The sequence below is a fragment of the Ursus arctos genome, unplaced genomic scaffold (assembly GCF_023065955.2).
Source record: "Ursus arctos isolate Adak ecotype North America unplaced genomic scaffold, UrsArc2.0 scaffold_2, whole genome shotgun sequence".
NCBI lineage: Eukaryota > Metazoa > Chordata > Mammalia > Carnivora > Ursidae > Ursus > Ursus arctos.
In genome coordinates, this window is record NW_026622874.1 from 17564196 (window position 1) to 17588032 (window position 23837).

The window sequence follows — 23837 nt, forward strand, 5'->3', positions numbered from 1 at the left end:
ACCATTCTCCAATGAAAAGAATCAGGGCTAACTGGAGAAAGAGCTGATTCTAGAACTCTGGGGGCGGGGTGGGTAGGCAACATACAAAATGAGCTAGAGCAGGAAGTGATAGAAAGTAACAAAATGTTCAAAAAACAAACAAACAAAAAAGAACCCACACTGATGAGGGTATGTCAAAGGGACACAAAAGCCAACTGAAAGAGCTCCCCATTAGCCAAAGCTGGAACAATTTCAGCAATAAAATCAATAAAGCAGGGGCGCCTGGGTGGCTCAGTCATTAAGCGTCTGCCTTCAGCTCAGGGCGTGATCCCAGGGTCCTGGGATCGAGCCCTGCATCGGGCTCCCTGCTCCACTGGGAGCCTGCTTCTTCCTCTCCTGCTCCCCCTGCTTATGTTCCCTCTCTTGCTGGCTGTCTCTCTCTCTCTGTCAAATAGATAAATAAAATCATTAAAAGAAAAAAAATCAATAAAGTAGTATTGGATTATAACCCAAAGTATAAAATAAGTATTTGTGAGTCTATATGATATAAATAAATGATTAAATAAATAATAAGAGATAAAAGACAACTGTCTCAGTACAATGATTCAAAATAATTTATGTAGATACTCCACTCTCTAAATGGTGGACCATAACTCGCCATCTCCTTAGTATAGACTATATAGTGACTTCCTTCAAAGAGCATAGCATGGAAAGGGAAAAAGAGAGTAACTTACAGTGAAAAATCTGACAAATTCTACTTCAGCCAGGGAATCAAGGTCAACAGCAACAATGCTAAGTCATATTGACCAAATGTGCCCTTGACATGTGATGAAAATGGATTCCTTCCCCAAACTCAGAGCCCCAATTTCATCATCAGGAAAACAAACAAATCCCAGTTGAGGGACATCCTGCAAAATACCTGACTAATACTTCCCAAAACTGTTAAGGTCATCGAAAACAAGTCTGAAAAACTGCCACAGACAAGAGGAGTCTAAGGAGACTTGATGACTCAATGTAAAAACTGAGGAAATCTAAATAAAAGATGGGCTTTAGTTAATGGCAATATATCAATATTGGTTCTTTAATTCTAATAAATGTATCCTATCAACATAAGATGTTAGTAACAGGAGAAAATGGGTGTGGGGTAGGAGAACGCTGTACTACCTTTGCAATTTTTCTGTACATCTAAAACTGTTATAAAAAACTAAGTTTATTTAAAAAAAAAAAAAGGAAGAAAAACAAAAATGAAATACTGCCAGAATGTCAGAAGCCCCTCTTCTTTCCCTCCCCCTTCCATTATCTTCCATTTCCACCAGAGGCAATACCCATTCTTTATTTTGTGTTTTCTTTGCTTTTCATAAAAAATTTTACATCTTTACATATCCTCAAACAATGTGGTGTTACTTTGAATTTTATATAAATGAAACTGTGCTGTATGTATTTTTCAGCTAGTTGTTTATCTTCGCTTAGCATTACCACTATGAGATGTATCCATGTTGGTGTATGTGGCTGTAACACATTTATTCTCATGGCTGGATAACATTCCGGGGGATGACTGTAACATCTCCTATACTTCTAGACTCCTGTTAATGGACATTGGGTTGTTTCCAAGTTTTGCTATGACTAACACTACTACTACAAATATTCATGTGTATTGCAAAAATTAATAAAGGGAAACCTCATTAACGTGAAGCGGGGAGGCTAGAAGGAGGCGCCCTACCACTCGATGTCAATCACAGGGAGAACCATCAGTTACAAACCCCAACAGAAGAATCATCCCTAGGAAAGTGATCAATTCAGGTCCCCACAGGAAAAGATGCGCACTGAATCTTCTACAGGAAGTCAACTAGCCCTGCAACTCAACTGATGACAAATTATCATCAGCCTGAATTCTTGCTTTTTTCCAATGGACTTTCATTCGAAATAACCCCTCCCAACTTCTTCCTCCTTCTCCATGAAATAACCTACCCTCCTTTGTTTGTTAGACATGCCTATGGCTTTGCCTCAGCCTGTATGTCCTCAACTGCAATTCTCTGTCTTTCCCAAATAAATCCATTTTTGCTGGTAAAATAACTTTTATTTTTAAGGTTAACAATATACATATAAAAATTCCTGTGCAATAAACACCTAAAAGTGGAATCACTGGGTTGGGAGGCATGCATGTTGTCAACTTTGCTGTGTAATACCAAACTGTTTTGTAAAAGTTGTCACACATCGATTGAGATTACCATCGGCACCAATTTAATTTGCACAAATTGTGTTCCTTGGAAACCCAGGAGTCAATAGAGGCACTTCATTTTGTTTTCTCAAAGTTTTAAATTATGTGATTAAAAAATAAAATAATAACTATTACAAATTTATAATAAAAACATGATGATAGATGCCAAATGGTGGTACACTAAAAATTATCATAGGCTTTAACTTGTCCTGAGAGATTAACTTGCTCAAAATAGAGCTTGTTCTGCCATCTGTGTGCATATATTTGAACTTGGTATAAAAGTGGAGAAATAAAGACGCGGCATGTTCCTGCTGAAAGGATGCCAAGTTCTATTCCCATAAACTGGCCTTAATCTGAGAAACTACTAGCCTTTGGGGTTTAATTACATTCCTAAAAATCCCCATAAGTATATATTTTTTTTCCTATAAAAGAAGACCTCAATCTTTATTCCACAAAGAAAAATAAAGAAATTAAGCTTGTATTTTATTTTTCCTTCAAGAACTCCAATGACTTGAATTCAAACCTATCACTATATTTAGAAGAGTGTTTGAAGTGTTGTAAAATTCATCACTCTTGCATTCAAAATGCCTTTGATGTAAAAATCTACATTTCTGTAGACAAACAGTAAATAATAAACCTCTCAATACTATAAATTAGTGCATTCTGCTCCCATGAGTTATATAAGCGTAGAAGACCCTACTTGAAGATCACTGCCATTCATCCTCCCGTGTCTTAAATGGGCTGCCACTCTATACAAATCTGTTTACTGTTAACCTAAGGAGCTCACCGTAGCAGAGAGTAAAAGGAAGGAAAAGAACCAAATTTTAAAGTTACTTCTCAAATGGGGAGATGGAGAGACATGTGACAAAAATTAGGGCTGTTTCGTATTAGGCAAAGGCTCACCTTTTGTAGAAAGGTCGAAAATTATGCCCAGTATTAATTACACTGGAAGCCAATTAAAAAGTTCAGAAACTGCTATTCGAGTAGCTCCACTGGGCTCTGATGGTGGATTCTAAGCCTAAGGCCACTTAATACAAAAGGCAGTGGCTTTGGACAAGGTGCTAAAACCACAGCATCTTCTGCATGACTCCATTTAACAGCGGAGCCTTCTCCTGGGATTCCCAGTTTGCATTTCTGTGGGGTCTTTCTAAGAAGAGCATTGGACATGTATCTTCATCCCCAAGTACCCCACGTTGTTCATCATGCCTGTGGGCGCCGTAACACACCAAGGAACGTGGCTACCCACCCTTGGGCGCTGTAAGGAAGAATTCCCCAATTCCGCTTAGGTAAGTACACCTACTCAGGCAAGTGTTTCTTGATGAAGTTCACTCTCTTCTGTGCTAAAGCCTTGTGTGAGAAATCACTCAGAGGGCAAAGATATCCAAAAGGCATTTACATAGAAATCATAAAGGATTCTTCTGCACAGGTTAGTGTATTTTCCCCATTCTAACCATCGCTAGGGCTTCTTTCATCCAACCACGAAAAAGAACAGATTTTTAAAGTTTTAAGGCATAAAATAGTAACTAAGAGAAAGGTTAAAATGTTACATTGACCTGAGTTCGAGTGATGGAGCCATCAACCATTGTTAGCTATGTGGCCCTGAGTAAATTATTTAACCTCTCTGATTCTTACTTTTCTCCACTGTCGGAATAAGTGGAAAGCCAGGAGTTGACACTAGATCGGTCTTCAAAGCCTGTTCTTTCAACCACCACACTGGACTGCTCCAGACAGTTTAAACAGCACCTTGCACGTGGGAACTCACTACATCTCTGCAGGCTGATTGATTTATCTTCAGGAGTACCTTCTTCAATCAAAAGCCATGACAGCTAAAACCAAACACCAAGGCTCCAGAGAAACAGCTTTCTTCACAAAGTTTTACACATGCACAAACTCAATAGTTGGGTCTGAAACAGAGAAGCATCCCTTTCAAATAGTAGCGAGTCCGATAAATCTGTTCACAGCTCAGAAAACCACACTTCAATGCAGAAGCTACACTTCAGGTTAACCAATTGTCTCAAAATCAAATATGCCTCCACAGCAAGAATGTCTACTGTTTTGAAGCGGAGATACTGAGTTTTAGTTGAGATATGAAATTTTCATGGGCAAATTAAGAAACATTTTCTATTCTCCTGAGAGCGTAATAAGGCCTTTTAAGGAAAATTCCACAGTGAAATCAACATGGCTAAGAGAGTCTGTTCAAAACAGGGTGCAGAGGACATTGAGGAAGCAGGGCCCATGCACTTCTGTTTCAATTCTCCAGAATAGCCATGAACTTTTGAACTCATCAATTGCAACTTGTCAATTGCAACTTGACCACCCCCTGAAACACATCCTTCTACTTTGGACTGAAATCCAATGTAACACCTGTTAGCTAAATAGCCAATCCTGTAGTCTCCAGTTTAACTCTGTCAGCACCAATCATAATTCTTTCAGAACAAGTTCTGTAATCTTGTGGGTTTTGCTTTTATAAACCTGTACTCTCTGCTTGCAATATGAGCATAACTTTCTTTTTTGCATGGACTCTGTGCCTCCTGGATTGCAATCCCTACACCCCCCCCCCCCCGAAAAAACACCTATGGTTGCTTTTATAGCATCTTCTTTTTGGTTCCCAGGTCTATGAACCAGATACCTTAAAATAGAAACTGCCTTTACTTTGGGATATTGTCGCTTTTTGCAACACTTGTGAAAGTAGGTTTAGATTATCTGGTTTAGAGTTGTCAGAGAAATACCATAAAGAAAAAGGAAATATGACAATCTCGAGATGGCAGGCCTTGACTGAAAACATTCAAATTCAAAACATTTTAAAATGACATGTAGCCAAACAAAGCACAACTGAAAGTCTCATATAGCATTGCACCACAATTTGCAAACTCACTTAAGAGGACAGAAGTTACCACCACCCCCTCCACCGCCCTGCGGGATATTGTAGCGTCCTACAAGCAAACCAGGACTGACCTGCTGAGGTCACTTCTGGGAGTCGGGCTTCAGTGCTTTCTATGTAAAGCCAGCCCTCCACTGCCTGGCTTCTACACAGAGAACCACGCTCCACTCTACAGAGCCAGGCACCATCCTGACAGCTCTTCTACCACGAAGCCAATCTCTGTACTGCACCATACGCACGGCACACCATCCCATATTCATTCTCACCACCACCGACCACCACCGACTGCTTATCTTTGTTCCATGACTTCAAATGGCTTCACCTCCCCTAGGCCACACCAAACCGAATCCATCTTTAATTCCGTTCATTTGTGTTTTGATTTTTTTAATGAACACAAAGAGCATAGGAGTGGGATAAACTTCTGTGCCTTGGGAGGAGAGGGAAGGCTTCATAGAAACGTGATAGGTGTGCAGGGTTTAGAAGGAAGAATAGATGGCTACCAAGTGGAGAATGGAAAAGAGCACTCCAGGTGGAGGGAACAGTATTTGCAAAGTCTTGAAAGAATCCTGAAAGGCTACAGCAGGCTTGTAGGGATATGAGGCTGGAGAAGCGGGCTGTAGTCAGAAGGATGAGACCCTTGTTTGCCTCACTGAAGTAAGAGGACTTGATCCTGGAGACAAAAGGAAACCAAAGGACCTGATTTGGGTCAAGGTCCCTAGTGAAGCCCATGTCATCCATGGAGACTGCTCTTGCCACGTAAGTCGTTCCTTCCTGGGCATTCCTACACCCCTTACCACCCATACCACACACTCAAGCATTATTACTTACAACTCCTCCAAGTATTTCAGTGTGTGTGGCCACTGACTAGAGCGAACCCAACGGCAGGGGCCTTTTATTTTTTTAACTTCTCTATCCTAAGAATACCTATGAGTGCTGAGGAAGTAAATGATCAATAATTTCCCAGGACCAGTGGATTCGTATTCCTCCAGGGGATGGCTTCAGCACAGTAAGTTCCAGAGATAAGAGTAGGGAAAGCTCCAAATCAAAGTCACTACAGCCCTTACTACTGGCCATGTGTGACAGAATCCAAGATCACAAAACTTAACTTGGAGAGCAACTATACACTTGAGTCTACCCTCCATGAACTCGGACTATCCCTTTCTGCCTAGTTGTGCTGCCCGACCCAAGCCGACAGTACTCCTATTCCCCCTGGGAATACTAGGTCTGAACATGCCCCCATTGACTGGGGGGAGATGGGGTGGCAAGGACACAATCAGTGCATTTAGGAAATGCATCTGGCTCTGAAGTGAGTGTGTGTCTGTTCCTGTATGTAAATGCCAAGTTGCAGGAGGTTACCATAGCAACTCCAGCAGGGTGCTGCAGTGGGCAGCTCTGCACAGAGGTGCAGAAACCCCATTCTTTCACATCTGGTCTTTTGCTGTGCACATTGGATCCTAGCTGGCACATCATGGCTTCAGGCCCCGGCTTTGGGATGCTGCAAAAAAGGAAGTGGGATTTTGAAGACCTGCTAGTCCAATTTCCCTTTTTTCATGCACCACACACAGCCCTCCTCGGGCACGGTAAACACGGCATGTAGAGCCCCAAACAGGCTCTTTAGAAACACATAATTCCCTATGCTCATTCTTGTCTATTACGATGAACAGATTGTTACTTGCACATCAGCATGACTTCCAAGCAAAATTTACATCCACTGAATAACCCAGCAATTGTACATTTTAATGAGCGGCATAGCCACAGTGTCCCCATTCCCAGCCAGCCCCCAGTTTTTATTATGTTATTGGTATGTTTTTAATGCAAAAATAAGTAATGCCATCAAGTGTGTAGGCTGGACTTAACAGGGTCAACTAAGCTGCACTCCAGGAACGGCAAACCAACTTTTCAAAGGACCAGGCAATATTTGAAATCGCTTTTCCATAGGGATTGGAGAGTAGGGATTTATTCACCCACTTCTTAATGTTTGCAACGTAAAGAGATCTCTTGTGAATAAAGAGCACCAGGGAGGTGTTAGAGGACATTCCACATGTGGCTCTAACCTATGTATGGCCATCAGGAAGCCATGTTCCTACAGAGTGAACTCCAGTTGTTAGGACATTAAGTAGATGGAACATTCGTCTCCTGGACAGTTTCATTGTTTTTCAGTTTTTGTATCTGAACAGTAACTGTGAATTGGGTTATCTTTGAATTCTCTCATGGGCAAAGTAAGGACGATTTACAGCATCACTAAAGAAATGAATTGCATGGTGGGTGTGCACAGCAGGGAGAGAGACATCTGCACAAGGAAAAGTGAGGGAAATTTTGGTTAACAAAGTCACATGAACCTGTCCTGCTTTGCAAGATGCTGGAGCAGGACCACAATATCTTTGCAGCCTGGCAGTGAAAAGGAGGTGGATTAGAAGGTTCCAGGATCCTAAGGAGTTTTGTGGCCTAAGAAAATTAATAGAGGGGTACTGAGAGAGAAATGTAAACAAACAAAGGAAGGGAGGAGGAGTCTCTCAGCCAGGAAGACCATTCTGTGTGCAGAAATGCCTTTGCCTACCAAAGGTCGCATTGGGAACAAAGAAGATACCAGCATGAATAGACTAGAGTTGGATGATTTCTTTACCCAAGGCCTTGTGCTGCGACCTGGGCATGTGGAGGTGGCTGCATGAGGACATCCTTGCATGTAAGCGTGGAGGCAGGATGGACACCAGGGGGAGAGAAAACTTGAGTGTTGTGAAGGAACGCCAGAGAGTGCCAGTCACCTGGTGAGAGATAGCGAGCCCTCTCCAAGAGTGCAGGCTAGAGATCCAGCCAGTGCGATGTGGCCTACACACGCCTGCCACGGGGAGGGCGGGGTACCTGCCTCGAACTCCCAGGAAATGCTGTGGGAGTGGGTGTCCAGGGGGTGTGAAGCAAAGAAGGGAACATGTGGCCAGGGAGTGGGGAGAAGGGCTTATGGGAGTTGAGCTGGTCGCAGACAAGTGCTCTGTCAATGTGCTCCTGAAGGAAAGCGGGGAGGTCAAGGCCGGGAAAGGTTTCAGAGAGACTCCAGCAACCTGCTCCTGTGGGGCAGGGCGGCAAGAAGGTCGAGGGCCCAGCATCCATGTCGGATCTGAGGAGAAGTCAGGAAGAAGGAGACGGCGGCCGGCAGGTGGGTGTGGAGGGCGGGCTGGGCGTGGGGCGGATCCAGGGAGGTAGGAGTGGGGGAGGGGAGGTCGGCGGCGAGTGGGTGTGTGGAGCGAGCCGGGGTGGGGGGTGGGGGCGCCGGGCCGCCTCGACCTCCCCCGGGACTCACCCAGCACGAAGTAGGGCAGCTCGGTGTTTTCCAGGTCGTCCACCACGACCATTTCTCCCGGGAAGTCGTTGCGCACCGAGAAGAGGAGCTTGGGCTCGGAGGCCGAGGGGCTGTGCATGATGCTCAGGTCGTTCTCGCGCAGGAAGGGCAGCGCCGACACCGTGATGCTCTTGAGCTTGCACTCCAGCTCCTTGGATGGGTCCACGTCGCCGGCGGCCGTAGCCAGCACCGCCGCCGGCCCCCAGCAGCAGGCGAGCAGGGCGCAGAGCCCGGCTAAAGCCATCTTGAGCCCCGGCCGCCTTCCTCCGGCGCCGCGAAGGTGGGGGAGGCGGCGAGCGGGCGGGAGCGAGCGAGCGCGGGAGGCGGGGGAGGCTGCGGAGGGACGTGGAGCCGGGAGAGCCCCGCTCCGAGGAGCCAGACGCCGCGCGCAGTGCGCGGGGCTTGCGCGCTGCTTCCCGGAGCGCCCGCGTTCTTTGTTCCTCGCAGCTGCTTCGCTGGGGAAGGGAAGGGGGGGAAGGAGGAGAGAAGGGAAGGAAGGACGTCGGAGGAGAGAGGAAAGGAGCCGAGGATTCTAGGGAATCAGGTCAGCCCCCAGCAGGCTGCCCGTGCTGCCGCCTTTCTCCTCCTTCGCCTCCCCCGGCACGAGCACGCTCTTGGCTGGGAACTACCTGCACAGCATTTTTTAAAAAATCGGTCTTTGCAATGCAAAATCTTCCTTCTCGCATCCTCATCCAGATGGCTTGGGAAGGGCACAAGGGCGCACACACCTTAAAAGGCGCTTCCTGAAAGCAGGTGGGGGGGGGTTCTGTATATGCAAATGAGCCCCCCATTATTTCGTGGATTAGGTGGTCACATTCTTGTCCTTTTATCCACTAGGTTTGCATACGTGTGTTGGATAAACGGTTGCTGACTAAAAAAAAAAAAATGGATGCATATATTTTTACTCAGCACTAACTTTGCAGAAATATTTAGAGGAAACATTTGGCTTGTAGATATAGATAGCTCAAGAGGTAGATGTGAACAACAAAATAAAGCCAAGGCACGGTGTACAGTGAAGCAGGAGATCAAAAGTGTTATTGGCAACTTTTTTCTGCTCTTTGTTTCATTTCTGTTACGAATGTTATCAGTGGTAACCAATATAAAGATGATGTGGGGAATGCTATATTTGATAGAAAAAGTAAAACTAGCTAGAAGAAATGTTGAGCCTTTAATTCTAGAGAATCCAGTAAATATAACAGAGCTGGAAGAAAATGTGGGGAAAACAAAAAAGCCTGAATTGTCTAAGCACCCCTACCAAATTGGAAAGGAATAAAAGAGTATCCTTGGGCATGGGCCAAGTCAGTCCCAGCCCCATCAGAAGTAGAACAGGGTAGATAGCAACAATAACTCCTGTTAAGTTTTGTTTCCACTAGCGCTGGGCAGTGTTGCCTTAACAAAAGGATGACAATACGCAATAAACCATGGTAGAAAAGTGGTTCGTGTGTGCTGGAATCTGATGTTTTATTGAACTTTCTCTCCCACGATAACCAATAACTTACTTTAAAAGTTTGCCCTTCCAACATCATTTATTCAATGCTGATTTAAATACTAGGTGTTGTAAGTCTCCTCCAGGTAGTGCCTACTCTCCAGGAATTTAATGTGCCACACTTTACAAAGAGGACCCCTCATTTGAGAAACAATTTCATTCTCATGGTGCCTCCTGTTAATTTATTGGCACATGTGAATGTATGTCCTTTCAAAGAAAAAAAAACACATTTGCCATATATTTCACAAAGGTACTCTCGTTGATGGATAGGAGTAGAGAAAATAAGCCATATTTAAGAGGTGAAAGACCTGTTTACTATGAAAAAGGGAACAAAAAACGGTTTATTAGGAGTTGTCTTTTGAATCTGGTGTACCAGATGTCGATCACCACGCAGCACTGCAAACCACTGCAAAAGAAATGTATTAGCTGAGGACCTTCCTAAAACTCATCCTTATTTTCATGACTCCCCTATGAGGTTCTGAAGGAGAGAAAGACCCCAGGAAACTTTTTTTCCTACTCTCCCTAGCCTAAAAAGCAGTATTAAACTTAGTTTTGCGAAGTTTACCATGGAAAGATTAGCGTGGGTGCCAGGAAAACACAAGTGGTTGTAGAGTGAGAGAAACAGCACGTGACCACCAGATCATCAGTGTGCACTCTCTCATTTAACAGATGATGAATAAGGCCAGTGAAGTAGTGAGGTGACTTACCCAAGATCAATCTGCTAAGAAGGGGTGCAGTTAAGACTGCAGATGAGACTTCTTTGCCTAATGCTCTCTCCACTACAGTTATGTTACATTTAGGTGCACTCATGGATTATCATCAGAATTTATGAATCACAGTCATTCATTCAGTAAACACTTGGGTACCTACCATCTGCTGAGCATTAGGCTAGGCATGGACAAGAGAAATACTCCCACTTTTGAGTAGCATATAATCTGCAATTCCTTTGAAATCTTTAATTTTCTGAAGTGTTGAGTCATTTTAGAAAACCTAAGTGAATCACATGGGGCTGATTTTCTAATCAGTCAGGATCTAGTATTTTTTGCCTATCCATGGTCATTTTTACATGCATTCTTATTCACATTTAAAAGGAAAAATGCATAGATTAAATAGTCATTGAAAAATGTATATTAATTTGGAAATAGTTGGAAGCTGGGTTTCTCAAACCTTTATAGACCTCTTTCTCTATGGGAAGATCAGACAAAAGAACTGTACAAATAAGAAGAGGTCCTATAGTGCCAGGGCACTGGATTCCTGTAAACATAGATGCAATGTCACATGGCCTCCTCTTAGGGATTTAAATGCCTAGAGATGGGGGAAAGGTTGAAGTTCACAGAAGGTAGAACATCTGTACTCTGTGATGTTTTACATTTAAATGGAACTTGGAGAAATTTATATGCATCTCAATCATTACCTTTGTGTATAGGCAACATGATATAGTTGCAAACATGTTTGGATGTAAGTCTCAACTCCTTAATTTGCTTATTTGAAAGTGAGATTGGACCATTCTTTTTTTTTTAATTTCTTTTTTTTTTTTTTTTTTTGAGAGAGAAAATGAGAGAGAGAGAGAGTGCATATGTGCAGGAAGGGGTGGTTGGAAGAAAGGGAGAGAGAGAATCTTAAGCAGGCTCCACTCCCAGCTCAGAGCCCCACACAGGGCTCAATTTCAAGATCTTGAAATCATGACCTGGGGCGAAATCAAGTTCAGACCTTTAACCGACTGAGCCACCCAGACGCCCGGAGATTGGACCATTCTTATCTTCAGTATCTCTATCAGTGAAATGGAGTCCGTGATCTCTGCCCACCTCAGAGGCCACAAATAGGTGCAAGTACTTACTTTCACTGAGATGCTATCAAATAGCACATTCTGTTATCTCTAACCTGATACACATTCCAATCAAATTAAAGCCCATTTCCCATTTCCAGTTCTCCCATGCCGTTCTGCCCACCTGGGAGGCACTGCTCTGTGTTCTCCAGGTCGTCTCATCTCCACAGACCAATCTCCAGCCTCATCTACACAGTGGGTCCTTCTCTCACATCCTTGTCTCATCGCCCCTTCACGGAGCACTTACACACACATACACACGCGCCACCTTACAAGGCCAAGGGCCACTTCTGATCACCATGTCTTGCATTTGAGATTCTTAATTTGCAATTAGAAACAATTATACATACTTTTTAGAGCAGTTCTGAGAAGAAAATGAAACTATGTATGGAAAAGATCCGACACATTTTAGGCATCAAGTTGGTGTTCAGTAGTGATAGCCTTGGACATTATCCCTTTATTCAGTTATTTCTGGTAGAGAGTGGGCTTCAGAATCTCCTTCATGAGATTGTCCTCCTTGTAGTAGCCAGGAGTAAATTAAGCAATTTATACTCCTTGGTGTATACCAAGGATAAATGATTGCATGTGTTCACCAAAAGAAATATACAAGAACATTCATAGCAGGTTTACTTTGAATAGACAAAAAAAAAAAAAAGAATCCAAGACTGCATCAATAGGAAATAGATAAATGGTTTATAGTCATGAACTGGAATACTGCACAGCAATAAAAACATGCAGCAACATGGATGAATCTCACAGACCTAATGATAAGCAGGAGAAAGCAGACACAAAAGTGCATATATGCTCAGATTCTATTTATGAACTTCAAGAACAGGTAACGTTAATCTTTGATGATGGAAGTCAAAATAGCAGCTATTTTGGAGAGTGGGGGATTTTGACTGAGAAGAGCAGGTGAGCTTCCGGGGTGCTGGAAATGATGTGAGTAGTGGTTACATGGATGCATAGACAGGCAAACATTCATCAAACTGTACACCTGTGGGATTTTTAATGTATATGATACCTCATTAATTTTTTTAACATGGCTTAGAACTCCATACCCACAGTATGCAGAAGGAAGGTCAAACCTGTATAATAAGATACAGAAGAGGTGAAAGTGACGGATGGGTGGGGCTATGGGTGTGTATGTGAGAAGTAGTTCTAATTTTTCCCCATTCATTCAGAACATCTGGCTCCTTAATGCTTTTTAGCTAATCCTGATATATACTACTTGAGATTCATTAAACCTCTGTTTTCTTTTATTTTTTCTCGTTTTTTACAAAATAATCTTTGATTTTGCTCTCCATTCAAGAAAGCTAAATCAAAACACTTCTCTCCCTTTCTATGTATTTCCTCTTTCCATATTTTCTCCACCACACAACTTTGAACTCCCAAATTCCTTTGCCAGCTCCAGCCCCTAGCTCTTCTGTTGATTGGATTTTTCTTGAACTATTACTCTCCTGTGCTCTTGTCCAAATTTAGTGTAATATGTTAGTTAGCTGGATGTAATTCAGTTGTGCATCCTCATTAGGACATTAAAAATATATTTCACACTCTTTGATCCAAAGTTAAGAACTCTTTTTCCTTATTCTTTCCTCCCCCACCCCTCCTCTCAATTCACAGGCTCAGTAACAGCACCTGCTTCACAGAAACAAGGCTGGTCCTGTTCTGATTTCTCTAGTCTTCCTTTAAAAACCAAATGGAGATCAACAGTCCCTCCTCCCGACACACACTGAAGCAAAAAGAGACACACAGAAGGAGAGCAACACAGGCAAAACAATTCCCTTTTTTGGAAGCAGGGCATTTTTTTCCCTTTAATCTCTCCCCAGAAACCCGAAGTTCTCCTCTATGCCTTTGTCTTCACAGTCCTGGTTTTGGGGACAGAACGTTTCTTGATTTAGCTGTTCAGAGTCTCTCTCTCCTCTTCTTACTGAGTTCCTGCTATCTTTTTCCTCTCTCTCGTGTCTCTGGGGTGTGTGTGCGTGTGTGTGCGCGCGCGCGCGGGCGCGTGTGTGTGCGCGCACACGCGCGCGCTCGCCCACTGTGAGAGAAGTATTTCTCACTTGGGGGCTCATTTCTAATTAAGCAATTCAAGACCAAGAGGCTAAAATGCACAAAACAACCGAATAAAACCTCAATTTAGAAGGAAAATGGCTCAAATGGGTCCCTATCTCTGGGAGTTCTAGTTAAGCAAGCAAACAAAATGGTCTGGGACAAATGATTATTGTAACTCAGGAAGATTAGGAGAAAATGTAATTAGCTCCCAGCTTCTTCCTGTTCGTCAGCTTCTTACACCCTCCAACTCCCCAGCCTCGAATTTAACCAAGGCTTCGTAATCCACACCAAAAAGTCCCTGCTGCAAAGCCTGGAGGGTTAACAGAGCTGGTACCCCAGCCTGCCAGCTAACCAAAGGAGACAGCCGGTGAGACTCCGAGCCCGCCCCCTGCCAAGCAGCCCAGCCAATGGGCACCTGTGGGGAGTGTGGCGCTGTGTCCCATTGGCTGCCAACCTACGTGCATAAGAAAGAAAGAGAGAGGCTGGCAGGGCAGCATTGTTATCTTAAGACACTCATCTGGTGTCTGAGTCTGCAGGTGACACTGGTTAGGTACGGAGCGCGGAGTCGGAGCAGGGACGCGCCGGGCTGCAGCCCTGGGATGGAACCCGCCTGCCTCGGAAGCTGCTCGCCGCTGCATCTGCAGCGCCTCCGCTGAGCTCGGAGGTTCCCGTTAACACTTGCCCGGGGACGTGCACCTGCGGTACGGTGCGAGCTCGGGGGCAGGTCTGCAGGCAGCCGGGAGAGCAGTGAAGCCGGAGGAACTGTCTTCGCTCAAGTGCAAGGCAGTGATTTCGGGAGAAAGAGAGAGAGAGGGCGGGTGAGTCTCTTTAGAGTTGGAAGGAAAGCAAGATCTTGGGTGTCTTTTCCGTGGAGGGACAGGGGACTCCCCCATCTGGGTTTTGCACTTTCCTTCCCTCTCCCACCCGCGTGCGCCCTGGCCTGGCGCCGAAGCCCCACTTCAAGCATGCTTTGGGTGACGGGGACCCTCGCTGCTCAGCAGGAAGGCAGCAGGCAAGTGGTCTAACGGCGACGGCGGCGGCAGCAGCAAAGCGGGGAGCAAGAGAATTTGAAAAGAGACATCCGCTCTCTCTCACACGCTGAGGGAGAGGCATTCGCGTTTCCCCAAATGAGAAGGAGCCACAAGAAATCATGAAGTAAAAACTTTGGAAAGCTGCCACTGGAGATGTTGCACGAAAACCTGGAATGTTTCAGGAGTCTCCTCCCAGTCCGTGAAGGTTTGGGGAGCAGCTGATACTGCAAGGAGGGCTCTTGCAAGGATTCAAGGTAACAGTGCAGGGTTTGGGTGCGATTTCTCTCTTCCCTTTTTGTTGTCCTTTGGTGTGTCCCTTGGGAAGGGGATCATTTCGCGCTCCTGCAACCCTGTTGCCCAGGTGTGTGGCAGTGGCAGGCAGAGGGAACGATCCCACCTCTTAGTTTCTGTCTCGTGGAGCTGAGCAGTGGACTTCGCAGCTTAGGAGATCGCCCTGTTATTGCCTGCTGGTGTCGCCTGGCTTGGGCACTCTGCCTGACCTATATTGCTTTTGCCTGGTTTAAGTCCTCAAAGTTAGTGCAACTCCCATTAGCCTCAGAAAATCCAATTGGGCTGGGTAATTGCAGAAGATGACGAGGACTTTTGCCTGCTCGGAGGCTGCTGGACTGAACTGTAGTCTGTTCACTATATTTGGGAAGGGCCCCCCGAGAGCCGAGGGTGTGATACATGATACATTCATATTCACATGTCCATAGAGCTATATTCACATGCTCATAGAGCTCCGTGGCGTGTCTGTAGAGGCCTGTCTTCTTTCTCCCAGGCACATGCAGCCAGGAAAAAAATTTCTGAAGAGTGAACCCTGTAGGTTGCAAATAGGCTCCCTAGGGTGGTGGCAGAGCCCCATTGATCGAGTTGAGCCTGGTGGCACGCTGGCGACACCAGGGAGAAGGGTGTCGTGCTGGAAGGAGGGGCATGCTGAGATTCTATAGCGATCCCTCTCCCTGGGTCTGTGATCATCTGGTTACACAGCCCGATGCTGCCTGTGGTATGTGTGTGTGTTTGTGTGTGTGCCTGTGCTCACAGCTGTATGCAGAAAGCAGGCTGCTGACCAAAGAACCACGCATGTGCAGCTCTCTGCCTAGGCCCCTGGAGTGTTCCTTCCTAGTAGGAGCGTGAACTTGGGAGCTGTTGTTCCAGCCCAGAGGAGTTTTCTCCTCACCCAGCAGTCCCTCGGCATGGTATATATTTATCCAGGGTATATAGACCTAAGCCAAATATTAACTAATAATCAAGCTAATGCACTGTAACATGATTGAACAGACCCCTCTGTAAAGAACTGTGTGTGTGCTCTTCCTAGCCCTGGGAGCCGGGTGCCCTGAGCAGGAACAAATGTTTTCTTAAAAGGGTGGCAATTATAACAAGCGATGCTTATGGCTGGATAATCTGGGCCTTATTCAGCAGGAATAATGATATGTCAGCGCCGACCAATCAGGAGGATAAAAGGTTTATTATAAGTCAAGTATTTCTGCCTCTGTCCTTCTCCAGACATGTGCTTGTGGAAGGGACACTCTTTCTGACCGTGTTCTCTAGAATACATATAATGCCAGTATTCACCAAGCAGCTAAAGTATTTTACAGAATCCCCTGGGGGGCAGTCTGATGACATCAGGCAACAGCAAAGTGATGCTGGAGTTTGTGTGTTTTCCCTCTTGGTTTCACACAGTTGTGTGTGTGTTTTTTGTTTAAAGCAGGACCCTCCGGAGTTCCCTCTCACTCACCATAAGTTGCTTTGCAGCCCTGGGGACATGACCGAGCAAGGCTGCCACAATGATCCTGAAATCTTATCAATATCATAGCTGCTGCTTATTCTGGGGAAGGATGCATGCTTTGCTTCTTTGAGGAGGGATGTGATCTGAGTAGGCGCAGAGCACAGATACTGTGAAATGTTTGAGGGAAAAGAAACAAATGTCAGACTATGGTCTTCCCTGCTGAGGGGGTGGCTGGATCCAAAGGGTTTCACAGCTGGGCAGCAGCCCTGGAGAAGACAGAAGGATCCTTGACTCTTTCTTCTCCCTCCTCTCCAAAAAATGGGGCCAGCTTTGTCTCCCAGAATGGAGGGATATGCACTGCAGTGTGGGCACCAGGAAGGAGGAGAGGAAGGAAGGACTGGGGAGGGAGGAGGGCCCTGCTCTGCCAGCACGGGGCCAGGCTCAAGGATGGGGGAAGATCAGCCTCTGGGTGTTGCCTTCTGGCCTACTAACAGGTTGTTTACTGAGCAAGGCCAGAGGGCAGAGAACATCCCTGCGTCATCAACTCCTTCTGATCACCTTTCCCAAGGCACAGGCTGGCCACCGGGGAGCATCACATAAGAAAGATCCCTTCTGAGACAGTGCTCCAGAATCCCTCCCCAGCTCACAAACAAGAGGTAATCTGGAGGGACTTGAGACAGCTGCGTGGGCACTTTCTGCTGACTGGGATGCTTAGTGTCGAGGTTTCCTGGTTCGTGTTTTGTTTTCCGCACTGTGCAGTGCATTTTGGCGATTCAACTCTTTCCCTTAAATAAGAAGACCTTGTATACATTGTACAATGGCATCCTTTTCCAGGGGGCTGAGAGCATTTCAGGGAGCTCATCTAATTAATCCTCACACAGCTTATTGTCTCATTTGTCTTTGATTACCCTACAAAGTGGAGTGGGGATGGTTTTAGCCTCCTTCTTGGAAAAGAGGGGGCCGAGAACCTTGGAAAGATGAACTGCTGTACTTAGGGTTCCATGGAGGGGGGTCTGGGGTTCAGCATTCCTGGACCAACTCCAGACTCCACCAACTTCTCCTAAGAAATGGTTTCATCTTAGTAACACAGATCTCATCGAATTGTTCTGTGCTTTACAGGAATGGGAGGCTGCAGTGACATCGGGCCTTTCCTCTGGCCCTGACTTAAGGGCTATGAGGGATAAAAGTCTTAGATCTTGCCTTTGCCCTCAAAGATCTTACAGTCTAGTTAGGAAAAGAGGCTGACATCTGGGAAAAAGAGGAATGACAATATACAGTCTCAACAGCAGTTCAATACAAAAGATTCACGAGGCTGACCTAATTAATCCACGACTGATTTGTTCAGATAACGAGAACTATCAGTATTCCAAGGAGAGAGAATTTGAGTTGCACCATAGGGGATGGGGTGGGTTTGCTTGGAAAGGAAGAAATGGAGAAGGGATTCCAGCTGACAGAGATGCCAATGTCAACTGCAGCATAGCTGAGAATGCTGGAAATTTCAAGGCTTGCACGTTTCCTTCGGGTTTGCCCTGGGTCACTTCTCCACTTGGATCCTGGAAATACCGTACACCTGGGTTAATTATTTGAAGCCTCTGTCGGCCTAGAGGAAGCTACTCTTGGCTGTGGACATCTCATTAGGCATGGAAACTCACCTAGCCTCCCACCCACCCTCAAGTCTAATCCATATATTATGAGAAAAATAGTGCTCAAGGTCAGGGAGCTTATCAACATTGTATCAAAAATTTTGGATGAAGATAGTGGGGGAAAACCAGGCAAGTTTCAAGAGAATGTGAGAAAATCTCATATTTTAGAATCAGAATCTCCTAAGAGGCTTGATTTTCCTCCATTTCCAGATTCCCAACCCAAATGTCCCTATTGGGGTTTAGTAGGAACCGGCAAAATGCCAAAGCCCTTAGGCATTTAGCATTGAGCAGGAGATTTTTATTCTTAAGATTCTTGAGCATGTCTGTGTACCCAACCTCTTGCCTCCCCTCCTCTTTCCCTTTTAATAAAACAAATGCTGTAGCCGTCACAAAAGAGGAGGCCACAAAAAGCAGGAGGGTGGGGCACGGTACCGGCCGCAGCTGGACCACGGGGTACCATGGCTGCTCAGCTGAGCAGGAGAGGGGACAGGCAGGCTGCCAGCCCAGCCAGCTTCAAGGAGGGGCCCTGGGCGCAGACCACCAGGAGATGGCTGCGACCGGCCGGCCACACCATTTGCTCCAGTAAGGAGCCCCATCTCCTAGGGAAAAGGTCAAAGCAAGCCATAGGTTCTGTGAGAGAACAACCACGCTATTCATTGGTCTTCACTTGGTTGGAGACATCTGTTCACCCTGCGTGTCCCTGCTGGCTTGGGTGGCCCCATTCCACCATGGAGACAGTTGCTATCAGGCATGAGAGTAAAATTACTTGCCTAAAGTCACACCATAATTGCTCTCAGATCAAGAGGAAATCCCCAGAATCCAATTCGTTTGATTCCTCAGCCCCAAGAGTTCACTCTGGGGATGGTCCTCAGGGATATTTCCTTTCTGTTGAAAATTCTCCCTTAGGCCTTCTTTGTTTTCTGTGTTAAATGACCATGCAGCCGGACAGCGTGGCTGTGGCCTGTTTCTTTTCTGTTCCCAAGTACCCACTGCCAGTCCAGGCCCATGGGCGTGTGGTGAGTGCTTGTAGGTTAAAGCTTTTTTTTTGGGGAGTGAAGAGAGGCTACTCAGTCATGCTTCTGACTGGGGGCTGTGGTGGAGGGGCGTCATCTGGCCAGTTAGGATGCAGGCTGATCTCTTTTCAAATCTTTACCCTGCTTATGCAGATGGAGGTAGAGTTGACTAACATCATGACAGCATGGAATCTTCAACACCCAGTTCTATCATTCCTTTTCCTGGAACCCACGTGGAATGCCAAGATGGCCGGAATGCAGGGTTGAGCAAGGGAGTCTGCAATTCGATACCTCATGAGACTGCGCTCTAATTCGCGCTATCCTCTCAGCACAGTAGCCACTGGCCACATGTGGCTCTTGAGCACTTGAAATGCAGGTTCTAAGTATAAAATGCACACTGAATTTTGAAAACTTGGCTGAAAAGAAAGAATGGAAAACATGTCATCAATAATTTTTAATATTGATTACATGCTAAAATGATAATATTCTGGATATCTTGGGTTAAGTAAAATATATTAAGATTCGTTTCACTCCGTTCTTTTTACTTTTTCATGTGGCTGTCAGAACAGTTGAAATTATGTTTGTGGCTCATATTATGTTTCTTTTGGGAGTGCTGGTCCAGGGGCTGGAGAGTAGTGACAGGTAATATAGACAAAGGGCAGAGGCATGAGATAAGAGGAGCCAGAGACGTGAAGGGAAAGAACATGGAGGGAGAGATGTCAAGCAGCCCACATAGCTTGCTTTGATTTATGTTTGAGGGGCACCTCATCAATGGTGACTCAGCCCACCCAAAGCATTTTCAGAGCATGGCAGCTCTTGGTTCACATGCAAACAATCTGCAGATGAGAGGCCTGGTCATTTTATCCTAACATTTTCGAGTTTCTGCATGACAGTGGAAATAACCAAGGAAATTATCTTTAGGGTTTCACTCCAAAGTGTGAGGACACAGCAGTTGGGACCAGCTAGGTGTGTTTGGTTTTCAAATCTCCTTCTTTCTTCTCATCACTATCACACTATCATCTTTCCTTGTGAGAGTTTTCCTTCAAATCAGACGTGTTGCTAGTGTGCTGAGGAGAAAGAAGTCACTGCTCTGTGTTAAAGGTTGTTTTGTGGACCTGTCAGTAAGAAGAATGGGGGGAAGGCATCATGATTGAATTTTGTTTAATAATTACAGACTTGAACTTTATAATCCAATCATTATTATTATCTTATTATTATTCATTGCAATGCGGTTGGGCCACAACTCGAACTCCTCATAATTGCTCAGCGTCTTAGAGTTTACAAAATGTTTTACAAGCTTTCTCTCACCTGATTTTCACCAGAGCCCTATGGGGTGGTTATTATTTCCATTCAAAGTTTTCCATGATTCAACCCCAAATTACCTTTATTACCTTATTTTCTAATCCTTCTCTTTTATGCACTTCATTCAGTCTTGTCTACTCAAACTGGTCTACTTACTGTTCTCTATTGTTAACTATGTAAAGGAGAGCATATTACCTCTCTGAGCCTCAGCTTCTTCATCTAGAAAGTAAGAAGAAATAATACCCCATCTGTCCAAGTGTTGTTCTGAATGTTAGACGAGTTAAACTATCTAAGGTTCCAAACACAGTTCCAGGTACATGATAGGTGCTCAACAAATGTCAACATCCTTTCCTAGCACAGGTCTTGGCTTTGAGTAAAATGTCCAAAGCTGAACTCATTGCTTACCAATTTCACACACAAAACGATTCCCCTCTCCAAATTCCCTGTTTTGATGAAAGTCTCACCCAAACCCCCAGAGGCATAATTAACAAATCCGGGTTGTCCTGGGCTCCACTTTCTCACACAGCCCCCCACATCCAATCAATCCCCAAGGCCTGGCAAGATCTACCTCCTCGTGATTTCTCAAAACCATCCTTCCCCCCAGCCTCCCTCCACCACTCTTTTAGCAGGTGCTCAGCCTTCTCACCTGGAGTTTCCCAATGCTCCTGCCTCCGTTTCCTCTCTTAAAGCCTGGACAGTCCAGTCTCCTCCCTGCAGCTAGGGCGATGCTTCAAAATGGTCCACTTGATTATGCTTCTCCCCTTATAGTAATTCTCCAATGACTCCCCATACTGTCAGAATAAAACCCAAATGTCTCAGCGTGACAAACAGGAGACCCCTCCTAAGGCAGTCTGGCAGCCTCCTCAAGCCTCTCTCCAAATCCCCATTCGCACTCCAGCTGCCTGAAATAATGGACAGCTCCCTCCGCGCTCCAGGGTCCTTAGGTATGCGGCGTTGTTTCCCCTTCTCTGTCCTGCTTCTCCAGGGTTACAGACCTTCAAGACTCTGTAAAGATGATCTCCTCCTTGAACACTTTCCTGAGACTCAGAGAAAGAATTAATTGCCGCCTCCTCTGTACTCCTACACACCTCAGTCAGACTGTTTTTGCACCATACCCACCACACTGCAACAATTTGTTTATATGGCTATCTACAGCGCTCAAAGTGGGGCTGGGATTGGGTTTCAAAGACATATTTCCTGGGAAATATTTATTCAGTATATTATTAGGTATATGTGCCAGGTACTCTTCTTAGGCACTGGGGATTCAGCAGTGAACAACAGATTAAAAACTCTGCCATCAAGTTGCTTACATTCTAGAGGGAAGATAGGATGGTAATCATGATAATGATTATTATTAAGATTGCTGCTGATAGCTAACAGTTTAATAGTACTTCTGTGTCAGGCTTTGCTGAAAGCTTGACATACATTAACTCACTGACTTCACCTAATGATCCTATAATTACCATTTTAATAAATCCTACATTCCCATTTTATAGATGATGACTTGGAGGCCCAGTGAGGTTAAACAATTTGTCCACGGTCACACAGTTAATAAATGGGGTAGCTGGTATTCTAACCCAGTTTAGATTCTGAACCCATATTGCTTATTATTATGATATCCAGAAAAAAAAATAGACACGTAAACAAATAAGTGAGATTGTTTCAGGTGCCGGTAATGAAGATTATTAAAATAGAGTATTAGAAGAGAGTGAGTGAGCGAGGTGGTGGTCAGGGAAGGTCTCTTCAAGGAGGAAACATTTAAATTGAGACCTGGTTGTCAGTTTAGGAAGGTAGAAATCCCAGGGTAGGGAAGAATCTGGGAGAAGAGAAATTGTATGCTGTGTGACAACCAAGGCTGTAGCTTCTGTGATGTCCCCTGCTGGTGTAGACACTCAGTCCTGAGCCATCTTGGGGGGTAACAAATTGTCCAAATATTCCCCAAACCCCTGTCATCAGTCCACTTGTCCCTCTGTTCTTTCGGTTTAAGACAATTTCTCACAAAGCCTCTGGTTTGCTGCTCTCCAGAAAGGTAGAAGGTGCAGGGACACACACACGCACACACGCACGCACGCGCACGCATCCCTGCTCTGCTGAACCACTTTATTTCACTTCTTTCCTGTGAATGACGTGTCACTCAGAACCTTAGTGAAGTGACAGGCGCAGGCAGAGCAAAAAGGCTGGAGACAGCCCAGAGGCATGAGCAAAAGGGGAAAAGAAAATTATTTTTTAACAAGGCGAAAAGTGACTTGGACTGGACGGAGAAAAGGGAATTTGATCAGGGAGGGGCCTCTAGGCTGGGGGTTACTCTCTTTCCTGAACTGGGTGGTAGTTTCTGCTATAGTTTTTCATATGTATGTATATCTTTATGTATTAAACACATATATATACATAAACACATACATATATATATTCACAGACAACACACCACATACACACACACATATATATTCTTTATGAATATTTCTCATAATAAAGCTAAAAAAATGGATGGGACAAGTTCATGCCTATTTAAAATATATCCAAAGCCTACTTTATGATAAACATTGTATGAGGCTTATTTTCACATATATTGTCTCATTTAATTTTTATTACAACCTTTACAAGTAAGTATCATTCCTGTTTATAGACTGAAATTAAGAAGACAAAGCACAGAGGGGTTGCCATTGAAACCCAGGGCTCTCGTCCCCCACTCCACGCCCTTTGGCTTCTATACAGGAACGCTCTAAGATCAGTAAGGTGGGGAGAAAAGGCCCCTGGTTTCTGGGTCAGACAAACTTGGGCTTCAATCTAATCTGGGTCACTTACTAGCTGTGTCAGCTCAGGTACACTACATAACCTCTCTGAGCTTCTGTGTCCCCATTCAGTAGAATGACAAAAATAACCGCTTATCTTGCACAAATATTATGATGATTCAAGGTAATGATTCAAAAATGTCAACAAAGTTCCTGCCGCACAATTCAAAAAATGGCAGCCGCTGTGTGTGTGTCCCGGAGTAGTCAAGCTCATCAGACGCTGACCTTCGTGGAAAGCCATGACGGCATTTAGCTGCGGTCAGTGAGAGTCAGCTAGTAGCTTCAGCACAAGCCGTTAGATGCCAGTGAGTCAGGAACTTCCTGGCAATCATACCATATGCCAGGCACCGTGCTAAGTGCTTTCCAGGCACTGTCTCATTTAATCAACTCACAACCTTCTGAGAAGGGCTGTTGTCTTCTGTTTGTAGATGAGGACATTAAAGTTCAGAGAGATGAAACAGCTAATCCAAGGTCACACCACCTGGAAGTGACGGGGCTCAGACTTGAACCCAGGTCTGTCAGATCCCAGAGCCCATGCTCTTCCACATGGGG

At 45.0% G+C, this 23837-nt stretch overlaps 2 protein-coding genes across 3 annotated transcripts in view; one reads left to right on the forward strand and one right to left on the reverse strand.

Annotated features, from left to right (window-relative positions):
* Window positions 1-8656, reverse strand: part of ASTN1 (astrotactin 1) — a 290412-nt gene extending 281756 nt beyond the window's left edge. For both annotated transcript variants that reach the window (XM_026509292.3, XM_044387798.2), the window contains exon 1: window positions 8374-8656. In XM_026509292.3, coding sequence (XP_026365077.1) covers window positions 8374-8656 — 283 coding nt within the window. The remainder of the gene's footprint in view (window positions 1-8373) is intronic.
* A 5668-nt stretch (window positions 8657-14324) lies between these two features.
* BRINP2 (BMP/retinoic acid inducible neural specific 2) overlaps window positions 14325-23837 on the forward strand; it is a 102888-nt gene continuing 93375 nt past the window's right edge. Inside the window, exon 1 of the mRNA XM_026509291.4 lies at window positions 14325-15060. The gene's annotated coding sequence lies outside the window, so the exon portion shown is untranslated. The remainder of the gene's footprint in view (window positions 15061-23837) is intronic.